Raw genomic sequence first — 18,335 nt, 5'->3', positions numbered from 1 at the left:
CCCAAGAATTGTATAGAAGTGGCATTCAGAAGCTTGTGAATCGTTGGAGGAAGTAATTAATAATAATGGAACATACAACATTGATTAACTAACATTAAAAGTGTTTGAAATCCTTTCTGTTTTTCTAAACCTAAAATTAAATATTACTTAAGGGATGACCTTATTAAAGCGGAAACTTTAGAACTAATGAAATAGTGAAGTTTTTTGCAGTGATGGATAATTGCAAACAGTATGTTAATAATATAAGGTAAAGTACTGATGATTAATCGATGATCCTACGATCTACGCTAACATTCTTCTTAGTGTCATTATCCTGATATAGAACCTTAGTAATAGAATCTGAATATAGAACTTTGGTAACATCATCAGCCTAATGTACTGAGCTCGTTGGTATCGAACTATGATATCATTCCTCCCCTAACAACACGCCCTCTGCTGCGCTTTGTACCCATAGCAACACACATTCTGAATAAGTTGCATGTCATGTCGGCACAAGAACTTCCCGGAAGTCTTTCACGGCATCTTAAGAACATGCCTCCAACAATGCGTCCTCCCTCTGTGAAAACATCAACTGCTCTGTTTCGTTGCACTATGATATATTCATCTTTGTATCTCAAAATGGCTGATATGGGTATTAAAACTTTATTTTAATAAGTGGAGAACAGCATTTCGAGCTTCTTAGGTCATCTTCAGGTTAACAGTTTTAACAGCTAAGAAGATCAAAACGTTTTTCTCCACTTTATCCTAATAAAAGTTTTAATACCAACACCTGCCGTCTTGAGATACATTGCCACTTCAAGTGGGTTTCTCATCATCATAAATATCTTCATCTTTACCTACTTTCCTCCCCATAAAGTAACCAATCAGTGTGAGCGTCTAAACAATTCAAATAAATCTTATCGGCAGCTACAAACGTAAATTAAACATTAACGAATTACACGATCTAAGTGCCTCACTTGTGTTTCTGAAGTTTGAGAAACCATTTTAAATAACTCAGAACTACCTCATATTTCGAATCACTGCTTTGTAGCGACAGATTTTATAAAACAAAATGGGATAAAATTACTCAGTGGCATACAGAGTATTTACGTTAATCCTATTAATGATGAAGGAAAAAAAATGCAACATCGGTACTGTAAACTTACTGTTAATTAACAGATCGATAAGTTATATTGCAATGTATAACAGTATAAAACAAAAAGCAGGTACTCGTTTCGATTTTCTGTAATAAGGTAAAAAGTAATAAAATATTTTATAAACACTTGTGATAAAGACTAAAACATTTTAATATTGTGTGTCCTTAATTTCGATCACTTCTTATCGGCTTTTATTTACACTACTTCTTGTAACAAACTAGATATCTTAAATACCTGTACATGACCTTTTTGCCCTTGGTAACAACTGTTCGTTTAACAGAATTGAAACGTTAAATATATAAAGTCTGTAACGAATTCCAAAATTTGCTAAAACTGTCATCTTAAATATCTGTATAACAGTACAGAGGTTGAATATATATGTAAAAACGGCTGGTTTGGGTTGAAAAAGCTTTTATGTATAGGAGCGAACAACTCTACATAAAAATTTTCTCAACCCAAACCAGCCGTTTTTACGTATACATTTTTCTCTAAGTGGGTTTTCTTGTCATCCCTGAGTACAGAGGTTAATAATTAGTAAGATTCTTAAACGTTAGCACGAAGTATATAATGGTTAACCGTTAACGTCTTGGAAGGGCTAACGTATATATAAATTTGTATTTTTTTAATATCTGATAGTCGTATTTTAAAACTTTTTCAATATGCCCGTTTCTTTCAATAGAATAATATAACAAAGGTTGTTGTTTCTCATAAAAAGCATTGAGTTAAAGATTCCTGTATAAAATTTCCTATACATTTTTATGCAGTTTTGCCGTTTGTCTTACGAGCTCATGCAAACACTCTACGCAGATATTTCCAGGAAAGCTCACTCTTTAGATGTGGAATACCACTATGCCGGGTCTTTACCTCCATCTCGTCAAGCAATGTACCCGCACTCTCCTCTTTTTAACTACGAGATGGCGCTGCAGGTAAGGGACGTTCTAACGAAAACAAATGAATACGACATTGTTAATGAAGCCAAAGAAGGGAGGTCGTGGGACGGCTACAACAAAGCTTACAATTTACGAACAAACCTTACGTCTCTCTATCCAACATATAAAACTAAACCACTAACCATAGTAGGAAATTTTCCTAAGTACGCAAACGTTAAAACAATTTCTCCATCTCTCAACACGAATTTCGAAAATCTATAAGAAAAGCGGACCTCCATATAAAATAATTAAATGGGAAACTAAGGTAACTTTGAACTAACGACTCACTAGAAATGATAAAGAAATTAGCAGCATACTAAATTTATTCAACCTAAGCATTTGTTATGTATATTTTTAATTACCTTCATACGTCCTGATCACGCAGAAGGAAAGGTAATTGTTAAAAACTAAATGGTTCAAAAGAATGTCGTCAGTCTCGGTGTATGCATATAGCACCAACTTTAACTTTGCAGTTTAAGTTAAACGGTGTTTATTTCAAGTTAAATTGTACTCGCACTTTATGTATTGCATCTATCATGGTTATTTACAAAATACGAATTTCCCAAATAATTATTAGTAGACTCGTAAGCTTAAAAATGCTTACCACCATTTTAAGTTAACAAGATCCCTGAAAATTATACTTAATGATTTATTAAATGTACACGACTAGAATGTGTTTTATCGAGCAGTGAAAATATATATGCTGCATCCCCGGTCCTGTACATGGCAGTTTATAATATCGTCTTAGTTTTATTAAATCGTTTGTTAAATTTTCACACAGATTTATGACATTTGTACAGTTTACGAGCCTACTCTTAGTTTCATTAAACTCGTCTGTCTTGTATGTGTACAAGTCGATTCATGAATCTACGAATCCCCGTACAAATCTAAGAGGCGAGTCGATAAAACGATAGAGGTATTATAAATTTTCACGCACACTCACCTAATCAATAGATTAATTTCTCAGCCATTTATGTTTGATAGAGATATCTATAAACTAACTACGTAAACATAAATTGCACTGTTTATTTATACAAGTGTTTATTTTAAGAATAAAAAGGCATTAATCGTACAGTGTATTAGAAATTATAGGAAACTATCTGTAAAATCACTTATACCTGGTGTATTTACATTTATTTATGTATTTTACCATATGGATAATACATAGTATGTTTTGTTTGTTTGTTTTTGAATTTTGCGCAAAGCTACTCAAAGGCTATCTGCACTAGCCGTCCCTAACTTAGCAGTGACTAGTCATCACCACCCACCGCCAACTCTTCTGCTACTCTTTTACCAACGAATAGTGGGATGGACCGTCACATTATAACGCCTCCACGACTGAAAGGGCGAGCATGTTTGGTGCGACCGGGATTCGAACCCGCGACCCATAATACATAGTAATTACTCGGATAACTTTTATGTAGAACGTGTTCACTAACTGGCTATTCAACAATTGGATATTCTAGGACCTCACTATAAACGTTATAATCAAATTATTATTATTAAAAATAATGGTTTGGGTTTCTTTCAGATTCAGTGTAAAATTACAAACGCAAAATTGATACACTGTTTACTAGCATACCAGCATATTACATGACAGAATATCTCAAACGAAAATTACTTGAAGGGCGAGACGCGGTTCAGGTAATTTTCATTCGAGATATTGTCATCTCGCTTTTTGAAAGGGAATTATTACCATCAACAGACACGAACATTCCATAGATAGCTACGTAGATTATATCTGGCTAAACCACAACAGTTACTTTACTAATTTTTCAAAAATTTAATATTTACATCACAATAAACCTAGGTTGAATGGTTTATTTCTAATTTCGCGCAAAGCTGGTCGAGGCCTATCTGTCCTAGTCATATTTAATTTAACAGTAAGATACAAGAGGAAAGCCAGTTAGTTAATATCAACCACTGCAGACTCTTCAGATACTCTTTTTACCTACAAACAACAAGGTTGGTTAATACTTTTGTTTAGTACCTACAAAAGTTCCAACTCCAATAGTTTTACATTATAGAGCTCTTCAGCCTAAAAATATTAGAATCAAATTATTTTGCGACGTTCAATCCCACTATTCGTTGAGTAACAGTAGTAATCTTAGAACTGGTAGTGGATGGTGTTGACGATATTCCGTAACAGTAGTAATCTCAGAACTGGTAGTGGATGGTTTGACGATATTCCTTCCGTGTAATCTATCACTGCTAAGGATGGCTAGAGCAAACAGCTCTCGTTTAGCTTTTCTCGAAGTTAAAAAAGCAACAAAAAACTTACCTCAAAGAGAATTTCAATTAAGTATCTTCTAAGCTGTGTGAACACATTTCTTGTTTGAAGATTCTGTATGATAGAAGGTACATGTATCGAAAATAATTTCCTGTTTTTATAATGACCGTATTTTATTCGATATGTGAGGTTTATTTTTACGTTCATTCATTTATTATACACTGAATTGTGAACTTACACCACGACTCTGCATACAGATGTGCAAACTTCTGTGCATTCTTTTTCGTATTTACAATTTATGTAAAAGATTAAAGTCCATCTTATCAGGACAAGGTAGAGTCAATATTAATAAATTTAAATAATATATTTTATTATTTTGTTTTATCTAGTTTGCAAAATATTTATTATTTAATTCTTTCATCTCTTTGTTTCAAACTATCAAAACTATGATTAAACTGTTTCGATTTTCATTTTTCAATACTTGATTTTTGTATTCACGTATTGCTTTGTCTGAAACGTAATAAAACAACTACTTCAAACCCAGTAAGTTTCGGTACTTTTCTTGTTCCGTTTGGCACATGAAAAAAATCCCAGTTCCAACAGTTGTACGTTATAAAACTTTCAGCGTAAACATACGCTCTCGATCTGTCATACTTATTCCTAAATATTCCTGTTATGTGTCTAATTATAAATTTCATTACATTGTACAGTATCACGCGATAACTAACTTTCACAGTGGTCATTTTATTTTTTAAGTTACATTTAGTTATTTGTATTTGACCCAGCAAGGGGTTTACTGTAATATGAACTGCTCTACCATAAAACCACGCATTGGAAAAACGACCCTAAACAGAGCAAAAATAATGATTATTTTTTTCAATTAATTTACAAGCATTCTAACCGATTTTCACCAGTTCTAAATGGTCTAACCAAAAACATGCATTATATAAATGGCAGGTATGAATATTTTAAAGGACAATTTCACATATGTAACGGAAAACAACCCTTTTTGCCTATATCATTCTTTAAAAATGCACAAATTATTCTATTAAACCAGATAAATAACTAGAAATCACTGTTTTACTACTGACTTAAAAGATATTTCTCCACTGAAATGTTAATCTTCATCATACTTTAATTGGATCGATCTCACTATTCACATATTCAAGAAACTTTCATATTTTTTATAATGTCCAAAAATAAGCCAAAAAACCCCATGGAAGCTAAAACTACGTTTTTCTCTTTTTGAAAGACGAAGTTCATAGCCACAAGTTTGTACTGTTTAATTGTTCCTGTTCAGCTAGAAGGTCCATGGGGCGACTTACGTAGAAATAACAAACACCACAATCTCTAACATATCTAATGGGGCCGATTAAAATTAACATTTTTTTATTTTATTTTACCATGCCATCAAACTTTGGATCCCGGTACCGTTCGAAATTATCACTGTTGTAGCTCAATGTCATGGCGCTAACTATTAAAACCTCAGATGTAGTACGAACTAAAATATTAAACATTACCATCAACTAGCACAATACATTAGAATGAAAAAAGCTAGTCAGCACGAACCATCGCATACAACAAAAGTATATTTCTCAGACCGAATAGTGGGGAGTTGACCATACTGGTACCAAAGTACAGTGTGTTATCTTTTTGTTGTTGTTGTCAGTAACGGAGCACGAACTACGGAACGTGCAACTCATAGTCTATCATGCTAACTACTATACTGAGCTTGGCTCTGCAGTAAAGAAAAGCGAAACAACTAATCTCGTGTGTGTACAGTTACAAGGGAAGGAAGGAAGGGACACGACTAATCTCGTGTGTGTACAGTTACAAGGAAGGAAGGAAGGAAGGGACACGACTAATCTCGTGTGTGTACAGTTACAAGAAGGAAGGGACACGACTAATCTCGTGTGTGTACAGTTACAAGAAGGAAGGGACACGACTAATCTCGTGTGTGTACAGTTACAAGAAGGAAGGAAGGAAGGGACACGACTAATCTCGTGTGTGTACAGTTACAAGAAGGAAGGAAGGAAGGGACACGACTAATCTCGTGTGCGTACAGTTACAAGAAGGAAGGAAGGACAGTTAGAAGGAAGGAAGGAAAGGACACGACTAATCTCGTGTGTGTACAGTTACAAGAAGGAAGGAAGGAAGGGACACGACTAATCTCGTGTGCGTACAGTTACAAGAAGGAAGGAAGGAAGGGACACGACTAATCTCGTGTGCGTACAGTTACAAGAAGGAAGGAAGGAAGGGACACGACTAATCTCGTGTGCGTACAGTTACAAGAAGGAAGGAAGGAAGGGACACGACTAATCTCGTGTGCGTACAGTTACAAGAAGGAAGGAAGGAAGGGACACGACTAAACTGTGTGTACAGTTACAAGAAGGAAGGAAGGAAGGAAGGGACACGACTAAACTGTGTGTACAGTTACAAGAAGGAAGGAAGGAAGGGACACGACTAAACTGTGTGTACAGTTTTAGGAGGAAAAACTACACAGAACCAGATATCTATGTTCGAGTTTCTTTTTAATTATCCTTCTTGTTCCTTGTACATCTATTAACAAAGAACATGACAAACCAGTGTCAAACACAACAAACATTTATTCATAACATGAACGTAGGTTACGAATTATCACATTATACACGTATAAATATTTACTGTACAGACTTACACTTCTGCATGGTGATTCGTTCAACACGTTCCAACAATAAAAGTTATGTCCAACAATCCAACGTTTTATTTTTTACATCTTAACATTCAAAATTAAAATATCGACAACACAAAATTTGCAATATATATTTCACCAAGTTTATACGGCTTAAAGAAGAACTTAAGGTACGTTATTATGATCTAAAACTGCATGCATTCGTCCTCCAAGATTAGTTTGCCTAAACTAGTCCCAGTTAATGAGTCATTTACGTTGTCGATTAAAGACATGGATGATGATAATAATAATAATAATAATAATACAAAAGAAATTTAATATCCTTGTACAGAAAACTATATAACTTACTTTAATTAGGAACCACATTTAAGTTTGTATTATATTGAACACTGTTAGTAACATGAAACTTCAAAACAGTACTTCGTATGAAGAAACTAGACACATTTAACATCACACAAAATTTTAAAACTGTTTTATATTGCAACATCTAAAAACAACATATCAACTCGCATTGTTGGTATGTTGTACCAGAAACACAAATGTAAACTCTCAACATTTGATACAAAGAAACAAAAATTCCAGTTATAATTAAGCGATCTGTATTTTTCCGAGTATTATTTAATCAAGCTTTTCCCCTATGGTTGAAAGTTTCTGCACGTAACATCTACCATATTCGTTGGAGCTTGTATTTCAAGTTGCAGTAAGTAAAATTATCTTTGTATTTAACAAAATGCCAGTAAACGGGATGGTTTTTAGCTTTTGGTTCTTGTAGACACGATGATCTTTGAAAAAAAAAAAAAGTAAACTAAAGGTATATTACTTGCAACAACTTAGGAATACTTTGCATAAAAACTTTTAAATGGTTGTTTTTCCTGGAGAAGTTTTGCTTTTTTTTTTTTTAATGAAATAAAGCTTTTCCTTCAACGTACGAAATAAAGGCACAACAACAAGTTTAAGCATTTCATCACACAAAGCATTTCCACAGTTGCTCTATTTAAAATTATGTACTCAAAATTCTTATTCCGATAAGGGCCATAAAGTACCGGTTAGGCCTAATTAGAATACGAAGGATTAGCACCTGTTTCACTTAGTTCATTTCATGATTAATGTGTTTATCGGAAGTAAATATAAACGTCTCGAGATTGCTGCCCTTCCTTACTTTGAATAAAATAAATAAAAGAAAAACGAAAATAAAACTTTTTTCTTCTAGATTTGCCTATTTTCATACAATTCAAAAACACTAATTTATTAAAAACATCGAAAACCTTGACTCTGAAAATTTTGGTTAGAGAGTACACTTCAGAATGTTATAATTTATCATACATTAACTTAAGTTGAATAATTGGTGCTTTACACTGGAATTCTTTTGTAGCACAACTGCAATACAGAGAGCTTAATAACATGATCACAGTAGAAAAACTTTGAAAGTATAACTGAAAACCATTTTAGTTTCTTTTTCCGAATGGATTACTGGGATCTTTATTTCACGTTCTTAAGAATAATCCCATGTCTATACAAGGGGGCATTTCTAAAATTTCAACTATTTTTAGTGTAATAAAGATTTTCAGGAGTTTTGAGGATAAAAAATGAAACAAGCTTGGATTGTAATAGTTTTTCTTGTGAACTTAAATACATCACCTAACTAAAAAATAGAGAAAAACAATTTATCTTCCTTCCAGTGGCAGGTCCACAACAGAACTGTTCCACCAAACTATACACTGTTAATAATACAATAAAAAATACCATACTTTTCCTTGTTTTTTTAATGTTCACTTTAATAGAATGGAAAATAATCTATTAAATAATGTTAATATTCTTGTTAGACTGACAAAATTAAACATTTAAATAATAATCATTATTTTCATTTTACATTAAAAAAAAGCCATTCATTTCTTTTTCCTTTATAAATTTAATTACTAAATATCTTACAAACCTAACTATTTCAAACAAAGTATACTTTATACAATTAGGTAAAGACCATTCAAACCTGGTTGATGTAGCCAGTGTTTCAAAACATTTAATTCAATTTTATACAAGGTGCATATAATCAAGTCCCAAACCTTTCTACAAACTACTAACAGTATCTTCCTATATTTTCTTCATTTGTATGCATATTGATTGCAACTTGCTTCATGACATACTAACAGACATTTAATGATACTTCCATACAGTTTATCTCTTTTCTTACATCCATCATCTAGTTCAACACACACACAGCAGGCTAGTTTACACGAATATTTAATCTGTAATAAATCAAGTAATTATTCTTATAGTTGCTTGTATGTCTGTTATTGTTTTGTTTGCAAAGGATTTCTTACTTATACCTATGTAATTAACATGAACAATTTATGATATGACAAATCTTAATAAATATACATTTATGATCCATTTTCTTTCTATTGAAAGAACTTAATAAGTGAGATCTAATAAAATACCCATAAAAATGTTCTTAATATGGTTAAACTTCACCTTCCATTCTTCTTTGAAAAACTTCAGTTTGCTAATAACAGTTAACTGAAATGCTGGATATATTGTATACAAGTTAAGCACTTTGTTCTATTCTGTGAGATACTAATATGTGCTATACAAATAAATTTTCAAAAACAAATATGGACTTCATATTAGTAAGTAATAATTCAATACAACATTTGGACAGTGTTTTTATCTTTTGGTTTAAATCACAAAAGTTTTAATATTTTGAGCACAAGTATATTCATAAGTTAGACTTAGTTGTATTAGACCAACCTGGTACCATTAAAAAATAATAATTGTGTGTAACAAATTCATACAGAGTATCTACAACTGGGCTAAACAATTTCACCTTTGAACAAGTGAATAGTTTATAATACATATATGACTTACTACAATCTCCAATGAGTAAGCTGTAGAAGAAACTGGATTTCAGAATTCAATGGTGTTAACATATCAGCTGTTACAATTAAAATATTTCACCACTATTAGAATAACATACACCACGAAAACAACATGGCTAATAACCTTAAACAGATAGCTGGGGTAAAAATTTCTATTAAAAAAAAAGCATAAGCACACCTGAAATTGAACACTTAGAATCTGTCAGAACGTAAAACAAAAGTAGATGCTAAGACTAATCTTAAGAAAAAGGTCACAACCTATATTACCAAAATCCCCTAAACAAAGCACAAACAGAACTATTAAATATTTTGGATATAAAAACATTGAAATTTACTGAGATTATATACTCACTACCTGTACATATATCTATGAAAATAATATAATAAATCTCATAAATATAACTTTTTTTTTTTTTTTATAAATCTCAAAATGGTGTGCCAGGTTATTAACATCCTTGCACCATAAAATACTATAGGGCTTCAGTCTTAACTGTACATTAACTCAAGACTTGAAAGTTAGATACAACTTTGATAAGAGTACTTATCACAAAACTGGACCTTTAGAGCCATCATTAACACTTAAAGTACATTTCTAAACTTTCCTGGACAGTTGGTGAACCACTCAGACATGTATAATACTACTGCAAATCAGTGAATATCTTAAGTTTGCTTTAAATAAAGTGCCGAAGTAAAACATCATCTATTCGTGAAACTCCTTATCCACGGAAGACAAAGTATTCATTGAGGAAGGAGAGTCGGGGTGAAAAGACAGTTGTTCGGAAACAAGATTTTCATCAATTACCTTCAAAGTGCTGACATCAGACTCCAAAAAGCATTGTGGGGCATGATGATCACATCCTTTGGGTTTGTGGGGCTGGCTTGTTTCAGCCATTTTCTCACTTGTGGTAACAATTTTCTGCAAACTAGGATGTTCTTCATCAGTTTGGTCAAAAGTATTTTGTTTATCTTCCAGGTGAGGCTCACCCTGTGAAGTTTCATTTTTATGTACTGTTTTCATAACTGTTGCACACGTATGGTATACCTCTGAACTGGTAGCTTTATCCTTTTTTCTGCTTCTGAATCAAATGTAGCACCAGTTTCAGCTTTTACAGCTAGAGCATACTGGAAGAAATCATCAGAGTTGAAAGGTTTTCTTACTTTATCTTGGACTGAACCATAGGATCCACAAAAGTCATCAATATTAGGCAAAAAAGGTTGAGGTCTTATGATTTTTGGCAGATCACTCTTTGGTGTGGAGTTAGTTAGTGCAAGTTTACGTATCTGAGACGTAACAGGAAGAGAAGAAGAGAAATACTGGGACTTGGTATGATGAGAAAATGAAAGAGCTAATGGAGAAGTCTGTCCAGAAACTGACTCCTGCCTTATCTTTCCTTCTGCAGACTTTGGATGCAAGTGATCTGGTGAAAGGGCTCGTCTCAGTAAGGGAGATCCAGGTTCTGCACTCTTAGGTCTTATCACTGATTTTCTGCTACAAATTGTGGGTGTGAGAGTAACCAAAGATGGTCCTTTTTGTACTACAAAACTCTGAGTGGTCTGTGAGCTTCCAGCCTGATGAGCTAGAGGAAATGCTAGTGGAGAAGGTGAACGAGTAGGTGATGATGACGGAAGAGGAGACGGTGAGGGGGTTCGAGCAAGAGGAGACAAAGGAATGTGACCCACAGACTTGCGCCGAGGTGAACGACAAGTCTGAGCTAGCTTGTGCTTCAGGCCATGTAGAGAACTAGGTCTAGGAAAATGGGAAGAATGAGCAGAACTTGCTGAAGAATTTGGAGCACTTGAGCTTGGAGAAGTGCTTTCTGAAGAGTTAATAGCAACTGACCGAAAAATGTCAAAACCTGAAGAGAGACGGTTAGTTGTAGATGATCGATTCACTTTAGAAACTGAAGATGCTGGTGGGTTTTCAGCCACCATAACAGACCCTTCATGAAAAGGTTGAATACTCCAGCTCTGAGCAGCTATCGTAGGAGAAACAGTTGCTATTTGATGAAAATCAGCATTTGCTCTCTTACTGCTTAGACGACGAAGAAGTGATGTTCTTCTTTTCTTTTCAGATTGGTTTTCCTTCTTCACTTGGCCAACACGTCTTCGAGCTGTTGGTCTGGTTACCATTTTGATAGAAGATGGATGTCTTTTCCTGCCTCCACTCTTAATGGTGGTGTTTTCTAAAGGTGTAGTTCGAACATGAAGACTATCACCACCAGACAAAATGAGATGAAGAACCTGATGATGAAGGAGCCCTTGAACAGCTTCTCCATTAAGGTGAGTTATCAGGTCTCCAGGTCGAAGTCCTGCTTCAAATGCAGGACTATTGTTGTCAACAGCCTAGATTAACATGGTCATAAATTGAAAATCAATATTTGTCACAAGAAATTAAAAACTTCTGCATAACTGAAATTATGTTATGAACAAGATCATTCATCAACAAAATAGTAGAATTGGTATCTTAGGAAACAAAAACAATCTGAACAGTTTTCGTAACACTAAAAACTTCCTCAAACTTAACACTTCTGGTTTATCACATGGTTAGAGAGGGATATACAACACTGTTCACATTTCTTTGACTTTAAGAAAAGGTTTGAGATCTGACATAGAACCTCTAATATTGTGTTCCTTAAATCATAAATTACAAAAATGCATTACAAAAATGCCCAAAATGACTATCTATTCCCCCATTCATTAAAATATACATACATTGGATTAAACACAATTATATTCTAGATCTATAAACACTTAGGCACTAAGTGTGTAATTACACAAATGTGTGTGTTTCAATTTTAAACTTGTTTCAGTACAAGTCTTTGTGATATGCTCTAGCTTCCTTCACACAGAGAGCATCCTATTCTAGTAGAAACAAAGAATTTAACACTGCTACAGAGATTCAAGATGGGAGTTGCCTTATAAAAAAAATAACATAATCCAATAACTTATGTAAATCAACAAGAATTTTAGATGTATTTATCAATTTACTCTAAGTAGACACAATGAAAATAAGAACTGTTACTATTAACCAATTTTCAATTAATATAAGTACCCTAAGAGTTAAACTTGTACTGTGAACCAAAACACAACTAGGGGTTTACGACAGTTGTCTTCTTTCCCAATTAAATCCAAATTTAAAACAAAGTAAATATAATAAGTTATTCCATGGAATATCTGAGGAAACAATTTTAATTTCCTTAAAGTTAGAGCAAATTTAACTTTTTTGAAAAGTTGTGGCATTTTTCATACTTAGTAGTATCTTATCCCTTAAATGTCTCCTTACTTAAAGGGCTGCAATTGTTTCAACATCACAGCGAGGGGAGGTAGTTCTTTTAGATTATTTGGTGAAAGTAGGATAATGTAAAGTTTAGTCCACTTAAAGAGAAAAAACAAGTTTTACACATGCACACAAAACGATTTTTAAGCCTTCATACCAAATTTACCATAAAATAAAAAGAATAAAACATATGGAAGAAAACACAGACATCACATTCACTATAACATTTGTAATTGTTTATTTCATATATTAAATAAAGAAAAAAGCTCATTTAAAAAGGAAGAAAATTTTAATTTTGTATGATGAAACCAAAGGTATCAATACACCAAAAATTAAATACTAGAATCATTGAACATCAGAGAATGAAAGTTTAAATTTAATGAAACAAATGAAGTTTCAGCTTTGACTAATCCTTTTGCAACAGGTTTGGTATGAAACACAAGTTTGTAAGCACACTTGCACATTAGGTATTTGCACTGTAACCTTTAATGCTGTATGTGAATATTCACAAAATATGGTACAATTTTAGCAAAGATTGTACACAAAAAAATCAGATTTTTTAATGAAGTATTTTTCCAAAAACTTGTTTGTGAAACTATCAAGTCTGTTTCTTTACTAGTCCAAAACTCTTGAGCATTGTTTCTATAATCTCTAAACCGTCAAAAATATATTTCAAATGCTTGTTTTCAGTAAAACTTTATATTTTGTCTATTATTTTCTCTACTATAAAAAAAATAATATATATAAATTTTTTTTCATTCTAGAATTATTACAATTTACAATCCAAACACACAAATGTTTAGTGTAAATAGCTTAAATCTCATAACACTATACATTAACACTTATTTATTATTTTTTATTATATTGACCTTCTAGCCAGTGCTGGTTAATAACAGAAATTTACATTCTAGCTTGATAACATCAGTAATTTCAGTTCCTAATTCGTTTGAAACCATAGATTTAGTATTTTGACATCACAAACATCTAATTTGAATCAGTGCTGTATTCAATATACTATGTGAAACACAAAAAAAAAAAAATCGATATTTAGGTGTTTTTTTTAATATTTACTTTTAAATTAAGAAACTGAATAATGTACAATACTAAAATTTAAATTATAATCTCATACCAAAGTTATTGGCATAAATTAACAAGACAATAGTTCAATAAACTTTTGAAAGCACAATATGATGATTTGGCCTTTAATCTATGGCTCATAATGACAGGGTTAAACACAGAATTACAGTTAACTGTAAGAACTAAACAAACAGTCAATCAATCACACTGATCTAGCATTAGTTCAGGCTCATACTCTGATGTTTATCATATGAGGGAAATTATTTCATTCATAAAATATTTCATGTTATCTATGACTGAGAGTGGTGAAATAAAACCAGATGTTTCCAAGTATTTCATCACACCTAAAGAGATACAAAAATGGATATCCCATAGAAGTATGATCTGCAACTTGTATTTTCTTACAATTTTTATCATGAAAATGCAAAAGATTTTGTTTTTCAAAACAGATAAGTCAACTTGTTAGAAGAGAAAAATCAGAATCTTGAACTGTTTTTGAAAAGAAACTATTAAATGAAAGAATAAATTTATCCTTAATAGAATCTTGGTTGAAGTAAAAAGGTACACAAACTGATATCCAAGCTTTAAAAAAAAAAAAAAAAAAAACTGTCTTTAAGTATTGATAGTAAAATATATAAAAGATAAACTCCATATGATCTTACCGATACAAGATGCTGAACAGTGTACACATTACTGTCACCAAAATACACCCTAATTGCTCTTGCTGTGAAACCGAATCCACGTGGCCCTCGTCTGACAATTATAGGAGGTTTGAGCTGATTGGTAAGAGGGCTTGTGTCTCTACTGGGTGAGGTGTCTCGGGAACTGGTACTGGATTCACCAGGAGAGCCGCCTGTATCATCTGTAAAAAAAAGAACAACAAAAACACACAAGTCAATAAAATGCCATAATTACTTATGAATAGAGGTAAATAAAGCATTTATTTTATTTCAGAAAAAAGAAATTATGGTATAATTCAATGTCAATACTATGTATATCACAGTGACTTTCCTGGTTATTAATTTATTTATCATTAAAAGGTCTGCAGTTCAAAAACGTTTGCCAACATTGTTCATTCTTATAAAAGCAATATCAAAATAAAACCTTTTACTTTACCAATAATTACTAGGAAAAGTTTAGATCTGTAATATGTCGGTCTATCATTTACTTCTCAAAAATGTGAAAAATCAGAGTTTAAGAAAACAAAATTTTTCAGTAAATTTCTAGAAACAAAAGTTCCATTACTCCTCTTAGATGCGACTTATGTAATAATTAGGTTGAAACTTATTGCACTAATGGAGATTTAAAAACTTTGGAAAAATCAATAGTTTAAGCAGTTTATTATACTACTATAAAAGTTACTAATGAAATCCTATGCAACATTCTTCTCAAGAGGTGACACGATAAAACAACACACTCTCACTAAACTGTTTCTGAAAGAGCCAATATTTAATGACACAAAAAAAAAAACTCAAATATGAGAGTGTCTCACACTAACAAATTACAATACAACACTCAATAATTCACAGTAGGAACATAAAACACTAAGACCACACAGCCTCATAATACTCACATATCAACATTTTACTTTGTAATAATCAGGAATAAAATAAGTTGGAGTTAGAACCTATATATACTTAAGAATCTCATGATCAAACTTTACATGGTGACTCAACTTTAATGAATTTCATGCCACCTACTAACAGCTTGTCCTTCAATAAATTTGTGGATATTAACAAAGGACATATACAGGGTGGCCTGTAGGTCTCTATCCATCCATATGTTATTATGTTATTTTAATTACGCATTGATTGCAAATTTTTTATTTTTTCTCGGAGAAATATGGCCGATGTAAGCCCATTTACACTTAAAGAGGGTATTGTGACAAGTACATGGGTACATGAAACGAGAGACAGCACACAGATACACTGGATACATAAGATATATGGATGGGTACGGACTTACGGGCCACCCTGTATGTAAGTTGCGCCAAAATGTTTTTACTCTCACTGAATCGTGTTTTTTTCATTAAAATGTTCACTTAAAGACGACATCTTTGATGTTATTTTTAAAACATCTTTGATATTCATTCAGTGTGCATTTTAAATATCTTAGTTTGTTCTATATAATTATTCCTGTGTTCACACATTACTTTTTATACACCAGCTTTTTCCACTAGATGAATTTTACCTTTCATTATATTAAGAATCTGGCTACCTTTGTTCATAAGAATGTATATAGGAAAGATAGTTGTTTTTTTTTTAATTTATTTCTACACTGTTACATTATTTAAAACGACATGTACATGGTAATGAAAGCTTTTCCCTGTAATTTTCTAGCAGCTCTATGAGTAATTTCACGATTAAAACCTCTTTCTGCTACTATACATTGAATTAGTAACAACCCATTTGTAATATTTTAGTGTTTATAACACATTTCTAAAATTCTATCTACATAATAATAATAATAATAACCACCAATTTTTTTTAGATTTAGTATTACATGATTTCCAATTTTGGAGCATGAGTAACAAGAATGATTTATGATGAACAGTATTTTTAATGTTTTAATAAGGATAAGTTAGAAAAACAAGTTAAAACTTTATTTTTTTTCAATCTGAAAAAAGTTTATTTTGTTTAATTATCTTAAAAAACCTTGATAATTTCATCAAATTATTTTTTACTTTGTGGCTGTATCAACAATGTGTCATCAGGATAGCTTATTTAAATTTCCATTTTAATTTCCACTTAATTATATACTTCAATTTCAAAACTGTCCATTAATAAATGACATAGTAACAGAGATATAGGAGAACCCTTCACTGCACTTACAGATTCTAACTCTTAATCTGATAAAATGATTTTATCACAATGCTTATATTTTCATTCATTAAATGATCAGAATATCTTTTTGCAACACCAACTCATAGAAATTAATAAAACAATACCAGCTGGAATGATCAGCGACAACCCAGAAGCAGATGCTGATTTGATGACTGCACGAGATTTCTGTTGATACCCATTGGGAGACATTGGGGCTGAGGGTATTGGTATTCGAGCCGAAAGTGGTGCAGGAAACATTTCTTTCCTGGACTTAATATCTCTACTTTGCACTGTTTGAGTAGTGCCTTCACTGACAGGTGACAACTCCTTGTAATCTGGAGGTATGGCCACTACAGAAGGCCTGTTATCTTCCATGCTGATTGAGAAACGCGGTAGCAACTCTTTCATACTTGGTCGTCGACGTCTCTGAACCTTAGGTGACACTTCTTCCGACTCTGTTTGAGAAGAATCTGGAGTACTTTGAGCTTCTGGTAAGAGAGTTCTAAATAAAAATAAAATATTTAGTTTATATGTACAACATTCGATCTCATTTGGTTTTATGTCCTTCTTTTAGATACAAAGTTAGACAGAAAGACAAACTATATTACCACAGAGGAAGTTGCATTTCTTCACTTAAATAAAAACGTAGTTTATTAAACATATTTTAGCATGTTTGAAACTGAAGAAAAAAAAGCAATATTAAATGGGATTGGATTTACTAATCTTTAAATTACAATCTATTTTAAAATGTAAGAAAGTTTATTATTACACACAGGTCTTTATCAACTTACTTTTATGACAGACAGGAATCTCAAAAACAAACAGTATTTATTCACAAATAGTTAATGCAACTAGCTCATTCTGAAGCTTTATACTAACACACAATAAACAAACAATAATAACTGTTCCTCATCACTCAATCACACACACCATAAAGTTCATAATAATCAATCAATTTCACACACATTATGAAACAGCTCCCTTTTCCAAGCAGGACAGAACTTTATTTAGGACTTGCCAGCAATAAAAGTCAATCTTTAGTATAATCTTGGTTTTTTAATAGCTGTACAGTAATTTAGAATTTAAAAAAAAATCCCTTTTATCTTGTACTCAAATATCAGTTATTATATTTTTATACTGAGTCTCCAACCAGGAATGCAGCATCAGTTACACTTCTTTAGAAGACAAAAAATGTTTATCTGTAAACCATTTATCTTAACCTCAAAGCACTAAACTAATATCACAGGATATCTTATTGATCAAACAGCATAAGAAAGTTTGGTTGGTTTGTTTATGAATTTCATGCAAAGCTACTTAAGG

General features: G+C 32.3%; 2 protein-coding genes across 18 annotated transcripts in view; one reads left to right on the top strand and one right to left on the bottom strand.

Moving 5' to 3' along the window:
- The window catches only part of LOC143248801 (alpha-(1,6)-fucosyltransferase-like), a 41,601-nt gene extending 36,761 nt beyond the window's left edge, over positions 1 to 4,840 (top strand). For both annotated transcript variants that reach the window (XM_076497564.1, XM_076497563.1), the window contains exon 10: positions 1,901 to 4,840. In XM_076497564.1, the coding sequence (XP_076353679.1) occupies positions 1,901 to 2,287 (387 nt within the window). In that variant the 3' untranslated portion in view covers positions 2,288 to 4,840. The remainder of the gene's footprint in view (positions 1 to 1,900) is intronic.
- A 2,043-nt stretch (positions 4,841 to 6,883) lies between these two features.
- LOC143248800 (microtubule-associated serine/threonine-protein kinase 3-like) overlaps positions 6,884 to 18,335 on the bottom strand; it is a 117,214-nt gene continuing 105,762 nt past the window's right edge. For all 16 annotated transcript variants that reach the window (XM_076497547.1, XM_076497551.1, XM_076497550.1 and 13 more), the window contains 3 exons: positions 17,141 to 17,517; positions 14,856 to 15,055; positions 6,884 to 12,182 (listed from right to left, as the gene is read on the bottom strand). In XM_076497547.1, coding sequence (XP_076353662.1) covers positions 10,854 to 12,182; positions 14,856 to 15,055; positions 17,141 to 17,517 — 1,906 coding nt within the window. In that variant the 3' untranslated portion in view covers positions 6,884 to 10,853. The remainder of the gene's footprint in view (positions 12,183 to 14,855; positions 15,056 to 17,140; positions 17,518 to 18,335) is intronic.

This window comes from Tachypleus tridentatus, chromosome 4, assembly GCF_004210375.1.
Source record: "Tachypleus tridentatus isolate NWPU-2018 chromosome 4, ASM421037v1, whole genome shotgun sequence".
Taxonomy (NCBI): domain Eukaryota; kingdom Metazoa; phylum Arthropoda; class Merostomata; order Xiphosura; family Limulidae; genus Tachypleus; species Tachypleus tridentatus.
This window is presented reverse-complemented; position numbering and strand designations above follow the sequence as displayed.